This window comes from Leuresthes tenuis, unplaced genomic scaffold, assembly GCF_036924035.1.
Source record: "Leuresthes tenuis unplaced genomic scaffold, fLeuTen1.0.hap1 SCAF_5, whole genome shotgun sequence".
NCBI lineage: Eukaryota > Metazoa > Chordata > Actinopteri > Atheriniformes > Atherinopsidae > Leuresthes > Leuresthes tenuis.
Window position 1 is genome coordinate 28,953,863 of NW_027325359.1, and position 14,888 is coordinate 28,968,750.

The 14,888-nt window shown below is 40.0% G+C and overlaps 1 protein-coding gene across 4 annotated transcripts in view; it reads right to left on the reverse strand.

The window, feature by feature from the left end:
* ndrg4 (NDRG family member 4) overlaps positions 1-14,888 on the reverse strand; it is a 59,997-nt gene that overhangs the window by 30,658 nt on the left and 14,451 nt on the right. For all 4 annotated transcript variants that reach the window (XM_072386581.1, XM_072386579.1, XM_072386578.1 and 1 more), the window contains one exon: positions 1,496-1,586. In XM_072386581.1, coding sequence (XP_072242682.1) covers positions 1,496-1,586 — 91 coding nt within the window. The remainder of the gene's footprint in view (positions 1-1,495; positions 1,587-14,888) is intronic.

Here is a 14,888-nt window from a genome sequence, read left to right on the forward strand (position 1 = left end):
TTTCACTGACCTGCACACCTGGATGGACGTAGACAATCGAGACGCTGAGCAGTGCCCACTAAAGCATGAAACTCCCACCACCATGCTTCACTATTGCAGACAAGATGGCGGTTTGTCATCATTTATCAGTTTCTCACTTTTGTTTACAATTAAACTGCATGATCTGTGTTTTAATTCTAAATGTATTCATGTTACACAGGTTATCAGGATCATAGAAATTAAACGGCTTCAAATCCATTTTCATTCACTGTAATTGAATTATTTGTTTTGCTGTTTTTAACCAACAGCGCCTGTCCTGTTTGAAGCGAATGCAGCATTTGTTAGACATGACTTGTGGTGAGTTTGACCAGTGTTTTCTGCCAGGAGGTAATCACTTAGTAGCTGCTCTTAAAGGTCACTTACTTGCTGTTGCACTACACCAGAGCTGCAGACTTTGAATAAGCTGTGAGGTGGAGAGGCAGCAGATAAAACTTAGTGTGTCTGAGCAGAGGACGTCTTTGACAGTTCAATAATCTGAGCGGCTTATCGAGTCAACATGTAACATGTAACCCAATCAATGAGGTAGCAATCGATGGCCTCGATTATTTACCAGCAGTGAGTCATAATGAGCGGGCCTGATGACCTTTACCTGATCAATGCCAGTTCAAGATATTCATACTGTTGCACAGCATATTATGTTAGAGCTACTGAGTCAAAAAGCCTTGACGCCCTGTATCATCTGAACGTCTCATTTTTGGCTGAGTGAGTCATGGCTGAGTCAGTGGTTACATTCGCAGCCTCTCACTAACTCTTTCAGCACAAATAAGAGGCTCGACAGAAGCAGACGAATATTCCACATTTGTTTATGCTCATTTTCATGCTTTTCTGGGCACTCGTGATTTTGTTGCCTGTTTGATTTGTACCGTGATGAAAACAGCTTGCCCGTAATTGGTTATTTAGAGCACCGAGTCATTTCTATGCTTCTGTTTTGGATCCCACAGTTGACAAGAATAACAGCCAACTCGCATCACAAAGAACGGCCTATTTGAAAAGTTTAAGAAGATAACATGAAACGAATGTTTTTTGCCCCTTCAAGTCACTTTCCTATTTGTCAACATTCCAGCTTCAAGAGGAACTCAACAGCCCCTGATTCAGCCTCAGCTGCTACCTGTTGCTTATTTACTGGATAAGTGGACTGGAATAAGTAACCGCCTACTCCCTATCCTGTTTTTGATTCCCTCAGCCCTCCACCCCTCTTTCTCACAGCTTAAATGTGCTTCCATCTTCTCACAGTGTTGTTATCAAAGAGTCATGGTTGGATGGAGTTCATTAATTTCCTCCTCCGCTGGTAAACAACCACATTGTCTAATTATAAGTCATCACAGCTAATGAGCACAAACATCTCTGTCTGAATATCCCAGGAGTTTTAGAGGGCTTCAATAATCACGTCTGAACACCCGGATATAAGGGTTAATGGAACAAGAGAACATAAAGCAAATAAAGCAGGTGGACTCACCATGTCTGAGTCCACTCCTCTCTGCTCCGGCAGCAGGGGCTTCTCCTCTGTGAACTGCTGCTCCTTCATCCCCGCCATCCTGGACAGCAACCTAAAATCACCAAAGGAAAACGCAGACAAACACACATCGAATCATTACATCATGCAAAGCGTTTTCTGTGCTCTGACAAACAAAAATAAAAACTACAAGCGCATTTTTACTATGTTGCATGATAATGAGAGCGGTGACGCCTTTCTTCAGGGTGGAATTTCACAAATCCACGTTGTGAAATCTTTGAAAGCATCAGTTCAGATTGTACTGAACTCAGAAAAGAAACTGATTGAAAACAGGAAATGGAGTCAAGATGAGAATAAGTATGCAGGATACCCACCCTATGCTCATGGAAAAGATATTAGTAGGAAAAAATCCACAGCTTAGAGATCAACGCAATAAAATGGAAAAAAAGCCACATAAAGATAAATTTACACAATGTTTCAGACACAAACTAGTGAATACATTTCCAAAACTAAAGCTAACAGTTGCTTCAAAAAGCATTTAGGCTCCTTCACGTTCACATCTATCTGAAAATTAAAACTAAAGATGCACGTTGGGGGCCGATACCGATGTTAAAAATAACAATGTGAGAGATAGCCAACAGCTATTCCTTTGGCATCAGTGAAATAATAAAGAAAAATTATAAATCAACCTTTGTCGTAACCATTCACATGAGAAAAACCCTTTTATGTGAAAAAAATGACAGTTTTAAAGGCTCATTTAGCCTGTTAAACTATCGTCAACTCAAACCACGGTGGAAGTTCTTTTGGCTTTTACGACCTCCTCTCACCTTTTCCCATTAATCACATCTTCTAAAGTCAATGGAAACCCAGCTTATGAAGAGTCCAGGTGGTTCCAAAGTGGTTCCTTTTCATAACCTCTAAGATCACCAGGAAGACGCCATGCATTAAAAATAGTTTCATCCATCTGCCCTGACATATGCCTCGCAACAGTTTAAAGCTGGAGTTCAAATGGAGGGTGGATTGTGGGACTCAAATAACAGGCGTTTCCCTTTCTAAACCAATCAGGTGGACTTTTCAGACATTTCTGACACATCTCAAGAGCAATTAAAGACAAAATGATAGTATGAACACTACTGACACTGTGGAATTTTAGTTTTCAGGGTTCATGTACATAAGATTGATTAATTGTATCCATTTATAATCTATTCTGCAAGTTTATATTCAGTGTTACTCACCAAAATACTTTGCGAGTACCAATGATGTTCAACCTGGGTGTTGAATGCATTTCCTTTTCCAAAAGGCATCAATACTGTTGAAAGCTGCGTCTTTCCCTTCATTTACTGGGAAATTGTTGTATTTATTGCACTGCCACAGCCTGTGGATCGTTGGAATAACATAAAACTACTTATTTGTGCTGTATGTGCGAGTGGGAGTGTAAAAATGGCAACCCAGTCATAAAAAAACATGATTTATAGGAATGCTTTTGGCTTTAGTTGTGCCGGACCGTACTCTGTCTATCCGTTAAAGCCTCGTCTGATCATCTTTTGTTTTCAAAAGTTCAGAAAACTCTGCTCATAATGACTTGCCTGGTTAAATAAAGGTTGGATTAAAGAAATAAACAGATAAAATGTGTATACAACAACATAGTTAAGTGACATCTGACGTAGTTTGCGAGATAACAAAGACGCATTTAAACACAGAGTTGACATAGATGCTTATTGACTGAGATTACTCTATAAAAAGTGGAGATTGAAAGTAAACAGACTAATGCTCCAAAGATAACACGAGGACTGAGGCTGGATAAAGCCCTAATTAGGCCGGGCTGTTGTGTTTGAGGACACAGTTTCACACAGTACAGCGGCACATCAATGCACACTGAGAACAGGGTCAGACAACATTAGTACAATAACAGTGCTCAGTCATGACATCAGTCCACCAACACAGGAACACACCTGAACACGACTCGAGGGTATTTCAGCTTCTGAAAGACTCTGGCCTCGACTCTCCATCACAATACGTTTTTATTCTAGTGCTGCATCTGTGTCACACTGAATGACAATGTCAGGGCTACTTCTCACTAAATGTGAAACATCTTTACAAAGACAGACATAATACAAAGACAGGAGTTTAAAAAGACAAAGAGACTCAAAAGTTTCAGGTCTTTCAGTAATTTCTAGTGTTGCAAAAGTGTTGCAAGAATTAAAAAAGTCAGTTGACTTTCCCATAAAAAGTATAATAAATCAATTACAACAAACGTTAAAACAAACAACATTTATGTGACTTCATGGTCCACCGCAGAGACGATGAAAAACTGTAAAAGTCAGCCATATTATAATCGTGCTTTATTTTAGACCGTTTGAGGTTTGACTCTGTTTCAACGTGTCCTCCAATCAAAACACACATAATTGTATCATTGCATGATTTTCCATGTTTTCTGGCTTATCTGCAGTATTATTATTATAATATTATTCATGTAAAAACATGAATTATCACCTTAAAGATCACACAAAGCTAAAAAATGACATTTTTGTGTTTTTATGTAACCTACAACTTGGCTACTATTGCATCATAGTTCCTGGATCTCCTTGTATGATCAAACTCAAGCAGTGAGCATGCACGTTATTCACCGCAAGGAACAAGTGATCCAACACGTGGTGATCCAACATGACCTCCCTGAGTACAGGACTTTGCTTTTATTACTGAGATATCTTCAGTAAAATGTGTCTTTAATTGAGAGGGAAAGTTGAGCCTTTGCAGCTTCCTTATAGACGCAGTGATCTAGGATCTGTCATCTGTGGATGCAGTTTGGTTTTACGGGTCAGTAACAGTGTGGAAAACCTTTTGAATTCGTTCGTCACACTTCACAGACAGCAGTTTTACGAATAAGGACCAGTCCAACGTTGGCTTTACACTAAAAGGGCATTTAAACACATTTCAGTATGAACAACATGGGTACACTGAGTGAAAAGGCTGGTTAGGGATCTAAGAGGGGCTAACATTTGTTTACAATGCAACTGAAAGCTTTTACCATCACTAAGACACACAAAGTTAACCTGGTATAATCTGTAATGTTGCACAGCTGCAGGTTATGAGCGTATCTGCTGTAATCTTCACTGTGGCAGTGCTCTCACAGGAGTGTGGATGTTCAGAAGATCTACTAAAGAAGATAGAGCCAATCCATTTAAAACTTTAAAAATCAGCAATAAAATCTTAAAATCAATCAATGAAGGGTAGCAAAGACCGGAGTTATGTGTCCGTGCTTCTTCGTATCAGTTAAAAGAGCTGCATTCTAAATAAAGGTACCAAATAGGACGTCACTATCTGCCCCTGGTACTCCACCTACTGCTGCAACCATGTACGACATCCTAAGGCCAAGAATATTCTTATTTTTGATTACAGACACTCGTGTTTATCATGGCTGCCACGCATATCCTGCGTTTGTTTGTGCACGTCCTCAGAGATTAACATCATGTGTTCACAAACTTCCAATTGCAGGTGACCAGTAGGGGCAGTGTTGGGCCAGATGTAGGGTCATAGCTTTGAAGACAAACTTGTATGGTGAGTACGCAATTATCTGTATTTAAACCAAATATCCTTGTTGAGAAATGTTGCAGAAACAGCATGGGGATAGCGACAATGGCGGGTTTTTCATGGCCTGAGTCATCCGTAGTGGAAACAGACGTTGTACACAAGCAAGTATGTGAACAATTACACCCTCGATGGAGGAGGTTGCTTATGTGAACATACGATTAAAAGCATATATATATTCCTGGTCTAATACCTGGTGGTCAAATGTTGACACATTGACTCAGTTTTAAGGTAAACAAGTAGAAACCTCCAAGTGTTTCTTCCGTTAAATCCTCAATAATAAATCTGTCAGCCTGCAGAAAACGCTGCTGAAGAGCAAGAATAAAATTAGTGAAAGGTGAATTGGTGAGAAAGTGGTAGGAACACATCTAAGAGCAGGTTTCAAAGAGCTAAAAATAAAATCATCCCTGTGGATTAAACTTTTTTTTCCTTCACCATGTCAACAACAGCACACATGATGAATACCTCCCCTCCAACCTCCTTTGTCCTCTGCTGCTCTCTGTGGCAGCTTTTCAGCATTATCTTTTCACTTTATCTGACACCCTTAAAGAGACAAAGCCCAGATGCCTCTCACAGTCGCTCTAACGAAGTGTGCATTGGTGTGTGACCCTGCTGTGTTAGATCCACTGCTTAACAGGGAAGAAAATCCATCCACACAGGGAAATGATGAGCACCATCCCAGATTTTTAATGTCAAACTGGTCAAAGTCTGTGACTTAATGTGTTTATGACTGGCAGGAAGACACAAGGTGACTTTGTGGCCACAGACAGAGTCCAAAAAAGCCTCCAGCTACAGTAACATATGTCAGCACTGTGGTCTTGTACTTAAATTGCTTAAATTATATTTAGGTAGATTTATTCAAGGAAAACCACAGAACAATGCAGTTTTGTTAAATATTTCTAAATAATATAACCATATTTTGTGTTATTTCTGGAGTTTGTGCATTTATTACAACACGTCCCACTTTCTTGGTATCCTGCAAACGGTTACATGCTGCCATTCCGACATCTCGCCATTCCGACAATTGGAGGCCAATGTCGGAATGGCGACACTTAATTTTTTATCAAACGTCCCGTCATTCCGACACTTTTTTCCTCCTATGGTCGGAATGGCGGTATGTTTTTTTTTAACATACCGCCATTCCGATAGTTCCTTTTAATAGCCTATGTTTTACCCAAAACATTTTACACTAATGATATGCCGGCGCAAATACGCCCTAAAGTTTGGCGCACAAACTCTGCACATACAGAGGCCACAGCCTCGCAAACAAACTTTAATAATAAAAGAGTGGAAGGTATTTCAAATATAAAAATACAGATATTAATGTAACTCTGGCGAGACTGAAACTGATTAAGCAGAAATACAGTGTCAGTGAGCTGTCACAGCAGCCAGCTGGAGCGGAGCTCTCCACAGAGCCCATGCGTCTTTTGCACGCTGTCAGCATATGCAAAAGTAATAATTGCAATTACAGATATCACGGCTTTCGTTTCTTTTGGATTCTTGTGCGTATTATGAAGCCGTTTCAGTCCATGTTTGTAAGCCTTTTTTTTCCTGGATTAAATTTTCGGAAGTTGAAACAAGTGGCATTGGAGTGTGTGATTGAAAACCACCAAGATCTGCTTCTCCTCCTCCAGTTGTCGAGACTTTGTGTTTTTAATAACGCTTATCTGTGTGTTAAACATATAAATTGCTTGAACAGAAAGAAGGGACTCACCTGTTGAGTAACGCACATTTCCTTATAGGGAAAGCCTTGTCGGAATGGTGGGACGTTTGCATGTCGGAATAGCGGGATGGCGGAATGGTGGGATGGCGGAATAGCGGGATGTCGGAATGGCGGGATTTCGGAATGGTTGTTGCCACCCCCTGCGGTCACTGATAATTTGATAACTGCAGATTTTTCTACCCGTTTACAAGTATCGTCAACATATACACACTGAAAACCAGTTTGATTCGGCACAATTCAGCCCCCACTTTAAGTACTTGCAGACCTGGTGGAGGACTTCAGCTGAACTAGTCAGTTTATTTCCTGTAAATTCTTCATGTTTCAGTCACGTTTGTGCAGTTCTGTAAAGCAACATTGTTCGTATTTGCTTTTTTAGGTCGAGCATCACGGTGTTCTTGAACCCTCTACTGTTCAAAAGCTGCACGTAATTACCAAACGTGAACTTATACAACTGCTTATTTTATCTTATATTTCCTCTAACGGCCTGTTGAAAGTATGTACGAGTTCTGCCCAACCAGTCTAAGCACATGGGAGATGGATTTTCCTCCTCACTGTTTCCTCATGCATGTTAAGTACAGGGGACGGAAAGATTCAATGTGATCTTTTAGTGTTATTTTACGAATTGCAATCATTTTTTAAAACAATATTTTTATTAGACTTTAAATTCGAAACAGGCTAACAATTTGTGTTGCGCTCCCCAATGTAAGACCCTTTAAAAAACTACTGATTTGCTTCTCTTGCTCCATAACGAAGCTTTTTAAGAATCAGATTAACCTTTGGGTTTCTAATTCTTCCAGGTTCCCATTATGGAACGATTATATAATAGTGCAGAACGGATGACCACTCACCAATGACACCTGGACGTCCAAAGGCATGATCACCTTAGAGGACGTTCGAAATCCTTCAACTGTTCGTGAAATACGTGCAAATAAGATAAGAACTGAGCAAATACTTTTCTGTGGGAAACGGGTCCAAATGGCTCCTTGAGTGTTCAAGGCTGCCGACCCCTGGACTGTTAAATTATGATAGAAACACCATTCCTGTACAGAACAGCATCACTAACCTTAGCTCTTTACATTGTAATTCAGGAAACCCTTTAGCTAATCAGTCATGCACCTGGTGTTATGGTGTTCGTGGTCCCCTCTTTTCTGTCCTCTCAAACCCCAGCTGGTCGTGGCAGATGGTTGCCCTCCCTGGTTCTGTTTCTGATGGAGGTTTCTTCCTGTTAAAAAGGAGTTTTTTCTCTCCACAGTCGCCACGTGCATGCTCAGGATAAGAGATTGGGCCAAAGAGAAGTTTTGGTGCAATCTGTTGGTTTTTGAACTGTCTCTGTATGCATGAATTGGACTAATTTTGAATTAAATGAATTGGATTTGATTGGATTGTGATTACAAAGAATTAAACTCTAATTGGCTTGAATTAGACTGTATCATTGAAGTGCCTTGAGATGACATTTTCTGTGATTTGGCGCTTTATAAATAAACTGAACTGAAATTGAACTGTACGTTGTACGGTTTTCCAGCTGTGATCCACCAGGTCCTTCGGCAGATCCTTCAGCACGATGGCTCCCAATCGAGTACCTAAATAAGTTAAAAATGTATCTTACACTGTATGTCAAATATCCCATCGGTATTATGTCAAAGATTATCAACACACACCAATCAGATCTTAAATCACATCGTGTTTTTGTCCCTTCTGTTTACCTCCTCCCTCCCATCGTGACCAGTTTATTAAATGGGCCAGTGTGACCTTTCTGGAGTCCCTGGAACAGAGCCACGATATGGGAACTGAGCCCAAACAACACCCCTTCTCTGTCCCCTGTCCCATTTTACTTTTAGCTGCCCGTCTGCTGTTTTCATTTGGTCTTCATCACCATCTTAACCATCCTTTATATTTTTGAATAAGTAAAAACGATCAGTGTCATATTTAATGAGACTTTTATGGTCTTTGGATGGTGTTTGGCTTGATTGTCCGCACTGACTGCAGCTGAGAAGATGTAAATAAGGTTTGTTTGGTGATCGCCACTTCAAAGTCAAAACAGTTGATCCACCCTTCATTTCTTTCTGTTTCCTTTAAAGCAGCCTTGAGCAAAAGTTCTCCAGGCTTTCTGAACATCTTTCAAAGTTTTTCATTGAACATTGGCTGCTTTTTAACTCATCTCAAGTCCAGCCCTTGTACCTGACCATTTTAAGAGGAATGTGTTTGTTAAGCCCCTCAATACTGACCTATGAATCATTCATGCATAAAAAAGGCACCTAACTCAAGGGATGAACCAGTGTTGTGTCAACACATAACAGACATCTTAGCAAAAAAAACTGTATTAAATAGTATCTTTAAGCACTTTGTTACTAGCAGCCTCTCACAAAGATATAATTTTTTCACATTTCTTTAGTTTGATCTGTGAAAAACCAAAGATGAAACAAAAAATTGTATTTCTGCAGCAACAAGGTGATTCCCAAAGAGCTATTAGCTGAAAACTTGGCATATGTCTGCATGGTGTGCAGTGTGTCCTTAAAACATTTTAGGAAACTGGACAAGTGGAGGACAAAAGAAGAAGTGTCAGGTCTAAAAAACGATCTACAGCAGATGAACAGGATCTGAAAGTGACGTCCTTAAGAAAGAGGAAAAAATCCAGCAAAGACCTGACACAGGACCTGAGAGATGCATCTGGACCTTCAGCCGATCCATCTACTGTTGGCCCAAGCCTCATCAGAAATGGTCTCCATGGAAGGGTGGCTGTCAAGAAGCCATTCTTAAGGAAGGGAAACAGGGAGAAAAGGCTGAGCTATGCCAAATGACACAAGAAGTGGACTGAAAATCAGTGACAACAGGTCTTATGGAGGGATGAATCCTCGCCAGAGCCCAGACCTCAACATTATTGAAGCAGTGTGGGATCATCTTGACAGAGAATGGAACAAAAGGCAGCCAACATCCAAAGAAGAGCTTTGGGAAGTCCTTCAAGAAGCCTGGAGAACTATTCCTGAAGACTACTTAAAGAAATGACAGAAAGCTTGTCTCAGAGGGTTCAGGCTGTCTTGGAGAATAAAGGAGATCGTACTCTGTTTTTATCTTATTTACTGAATTGATGTCTGCAGTTGTTTCAATAAATCACTACACCTATTTCCTGTTTTCTCTGCAACATATAAAGCGATTGGGGGCAATCAAGAGTTCTGCTCAATACTGCACTGCATGTGTTTTATGTTGCAGACCAACAATCAGGGTTGTAATATAAGCAAAAATGAGAACATTGTATTTTTCCAGGATTCCACAGTGATTCTAAAAGAGCAACACAGTTTTCACTGGTCATGTATTTGGACTTTTGAGCATTAAAAAAATTGTTTCTTCATTTTAAAGTGTTAATTTGGGGAAAATAAAAGCTTAAAACATTTCCAGGGGAAAAAAAATTCCTTTGCTGACCAGTTTGTCCAAATATGTGTTAAAGTATATATGAATATATGTTGAAGTAACATTTTATGACTCCTCCGTCATAAAAACTGATCTGTGTGAGCCCTGCACATGTGCAGCCGTACACATGAAATTGTTTTCATGTTGAAGAGGCCACAAAGATAAAAATGTCAAACAACTGCAAAGCTAAACACTGTGAAGCGGGTCTGTGAAGCGGGTCTGCAAACCAAAGTTATGATCCGCAGTATCTCAGGTCCTCCAGAGCAGTTTAGGGCAGAAGTATTTAGTTTTAAGGTTCACAAACTTCTCCAGTGTTTCCCTCAAACACGTTAACTTTCTGCAAATTTAAGCTTTAGTGGCTATGCTTTATTTTATTTCTTTGAATAGATCATCTTAAATCATTCACACTGGTCCTTTGGGTTCTTCAAACGTTGCAGACATTATTAAATCAAAAGGCTACTTGGAGAAGGTAATAAATGTTTTGTTTCCATGCTGGCATTCTCACTGGTATATTCCTGCTTTGTCTCTGCTTCGATTTGTTTCTCAGTTCCTACAGTTCGTAACTGTTGTCTGACGGCATCTCTTTTTCCTCTGAGGGTCGACTTGTCTGAACTCCACATCCTTTGACATTTTACCTCCACCTCTTGTCACTACAGCATGTGTGTCTTTCAACTCTCTTCTGTCACTTCCATTCCTCTTACTCTCAGTTTTTCCTTCTTTCACACCTCACCTCATCCCCCCATCTCTGCCTTCCCCAGCCGGTCTCATCACTCTCTTTTTCAGCAGCTCTATTCACTCTGACATGCTTATGTAAGACGGCAGCTTGGGAATTCAATTAGCATTTAGTCATACGGGTTATTTTTGGCTTCATGACGCCTCTGGTACTGGTGGAAAGATACCAGTACCGTCTTCTTCTCTTAACTGGTGTGTAACTCTGCATCGATACATATATACTGCTGTTTCTTTAATAATGAATGTCTTGTTATGCAGGAGTGCAGCAACAGTTGCTGTTCAGGCGATAATGAAATTAGGAAAGAACATTATTGATCATTTGAGGATGATTCCACTTACTTCCTGCTTCACAATCAAATCAAAAGTTCCACTTTTCAGTTATTTTAAACCTTTCCAACAGCTCTGCAGATTAAATATCGGTCTAAAGCCCAGAGGGGGAACTTTGCATGACAAAGTCACTGTTTTAATTGTTAATACTGGCACCATAAAGGCTGCTGAGGCATGTCAGTATTTTTGTTGTGCAGTTTGTAACGGACACCAGTGGCTGTGTACTAGTTTAGTCATAGTGTATCCCACATACAAGACACTCTTTGGTGAACACGATATATCGTCAGAGATGCGAAAAAGCAGTGAAAACAAAGCAAAATGAAATTAGACTCAAATAAAACAACAACTAATTCTTCTTTAGGTATATTTGGTACAAATATATATATATTCAAAGCCTTTTTGAAGCTAATATATTCAACCAAGTGGTCACTCTGCTCTACACTGTCTAAAATCCAAAAATCTTTGGGTATAGGCATTTCGACCGTGTCATGGAGCGCAAGCATTTAAAATAACCGTTTTAACTGTTCGTTTACCTTTGAACCATGAGAGAGCAAGATGCAAACTGTCGACACTCTTTCCCTTGATGCTGCTAGTTAGAGTTTTTAGGTTTTAAAGAGCTCCTTTAAGGTCTTTGTGGGCGTTTCTCCTTCCTTCAGTGTGTTTTTTGTGCATGTAAAAGCTCTGCAAACCACACCAGAGGGTGTCATTCTGTTCCACAGTGGAATTCTAACTATCACTAACTACCCGAAACTGCCCAGACTTCTTTGTAATGAAGGCTGGCAGCATGTTTAATTAAATTCAGATTTAACTCTGGATTATCAGCCTCCTGAAGTCGGTTCACTTCAGCTATTAAAGCTGACTCTACCGGTGGTTCAGGGTGCACATCTCAGACCTTCTCAGGTTAGATTTGATGTGCGTTAAAGCAGCATTAATTCGATTAGAGATCATTTATATTCATATTTGGGAAAACGAATACTTCCTCCTTAAGAACTGGAGACCGATAACATAACATACACTTCTTAAACTTAAAAAGTTTAGATATAACATTAACAAGAACTATTGAATTTGTTACATTTTCAAAAACTAACTTAAACGCTTGGATGTAAAGCTTGAAAGAATGAGACTGTGTCTCATCGTGCATGAAAGATATTGATAAGTTTACTGCAGATTATATTGATTTTAGCCACAATCTTATCCCTAAATTCCAAATTATTTAGGAATACAGTCTCTTCTTCTTGTGCAAATTACGATGTTCTTGATTAACGTTCTGAATTAATTATCGAATAATAACACCACATCTCTCACGTGAACACGCACAGAAAGAGTTTGAAGCTAAATAAGTTGTGGCCCGGCTCAGAGTGATCTTGACTGGCAGGATGGTGAAGCCCTGAGCGTGTAGCGGTAACCTCAGGTTCAGATTGTCAGCGGAGCTGTTTCACTTCGTACAGCTGAACCAGCTCCGAAGCAGCTGCTCCAGATGTGTTGAATCTGCCCCGTAGTACAGACCGATGGCCTCTAAATTCACGTTGGAAATTTAACAAAAATGTGAATTTTCCACATTAGAATCAAATAAAAATACGACATTTAACAGCCACACTTCATACACTGACACTTTCTGCTTCTGGTTGTGTCCAACTGTTTTATTTGAGGTTGTTTTGTTGACATTTTGAAATAGTTTTTCATCTGTTTTGTGTGTGTGTTTGATTCGTGTCTCTGGGGTTATTTGCTATTCGTTTGTGGTTGTTTTGTGTCTTTCTGTGCATTGTGTGGTGCTCCTTTGTTGCCGTTTTGGATTTATTTGTTGTCATTTTTAAGCAGTTTTGTGCCGATTTGCTGTTGTGATCCTCTGTGTCTCAGGTTTTGTTCTCCAACATCACGAACGTGAGTCGTAATGCTCTCCTTCAGCCATTTTGTGTTTTTCCTGCCCAGCTCTGCCAGTAAGGCCATTGAGATGACCAGAGAGGCATGTGGCCATCACAGTCCACTCACCACAGAGGAGGGCTTGACTTCAAAGCTCCTCTTCATCCTCTTAACCAACTGTGCTCAGGCAGCCAAAGTGTCAGTGGGTGAGAAGTTATTTAGAGGCCTGTTTTTCGTCCTCTCACAACAAAATATTAGAGTTTTCTCTCATAGAAAACTGTTTTTTTGCAAGTTTTGCAGATAAAACAGTATGTTTGTTGAGCGGCAGTAAACAGACTTGTCGTCTTTTTGTCTTTTTTTCTCGGCCACCATTGCTTTTTTTTCTGCCTCGCTCTTGCCAGACACGGTTGTCATGACAACCCCATCTGGGTCCCATGGTGTCTGGCTCACCTTCTTCATCATAAACGTTTACTTTCCCACCATTTTCACATATGATCTTTTTGTTATCATCTGTTTGTTGATGGCCAAAGGAAACTTTATATGATCTGATTTAACCTTTTACACAGCTACATCTAAGACTAAATATAACTAAAGGAAATACAGAACCAGCTTGGCAGCAAATGATTAAACGATTTGTTGTTGCTGCTGCTTTACCACGAAATGATGAACAGAAACACCATTTTCTCCTGTTTATAGAACAACAACTCAACACTAGCTGGTACAGATCTCACTAACCAGCATCTTATTCCCATAAGAACACAGAAAACACACGTTGAAAGTGAGGCAGTTTCCCACCTCCCTTTGGAGGTTTCTGAGTCGCATCCAACAGGCAGGAGACCTTGAGGCAGACCCAGACCCTGTCTGAGGGATTATACATTAATTTCTGACCAGGGATGTCCCAGGATTCCCCAGCAGGAGCTGCAGAGTATCTCCGGACTGAGAGATGTCTGGGTTTATCTCATACACTCTGTGATCCGACCTCAGATAAATACAAGAAAATGGATGACCAGGAGCTGTGCTTCTACAGCTAATGTTTTACAGATAAAGTGGATCAAACAATAAATTCTTACAACATTACACATGTTATTGACAGAAGCTTCTCTAATAAGCCAATCAGAGGCATTAAGTCCATCTTTAAATTGTCATTAAATCACGTCAGTACTGCTCTCCACCTCCTGCTCTCCTGATTTAACTTACATATAATGCCCCTCTCTCGTTGTCCTCTCACAAGCCCGCCTTGCCAAATTACACATTTCACAGTCTCACCATAGTAACCTTTTTACTCTTTTTGTTTTCCTTTCTTCCTCTGCCAACACATAAAGGGGGATATAACTCCACTTGTATTGTCTTTGACTATTACTGTGATACTGTCTCTGTTCAGAGGAATGTAGGACAGATATTTATAAAGTTTAAAGAGCACATATTCGTAGCTTTTTAGCTATTAACCACCATCAGCCGCATCTTAAACAACTCAGATTTTCATGCATTAGTGTGAGCTGAATGAAACGGCACTCAGTTTACACTGGATAGGAGCCGTGATGGATCATTAGATATTTTCCTTTTATCAACTTTTCACTTTCTGCCTCGCCTCTCGTGGGTGGTTTTCATTCCACTGATTGTGTTCAAATTTAAGCATCGAGGTATTTTTTTTAAAGAAAACTTCCCATTTTGATATTTCAAAAGGCTGCACTTTAAAAAATGGTTAGAGACAAAGGGATACTGTAAATGAGAAAAATACTGAGTGTGACTGAAAATCACAGC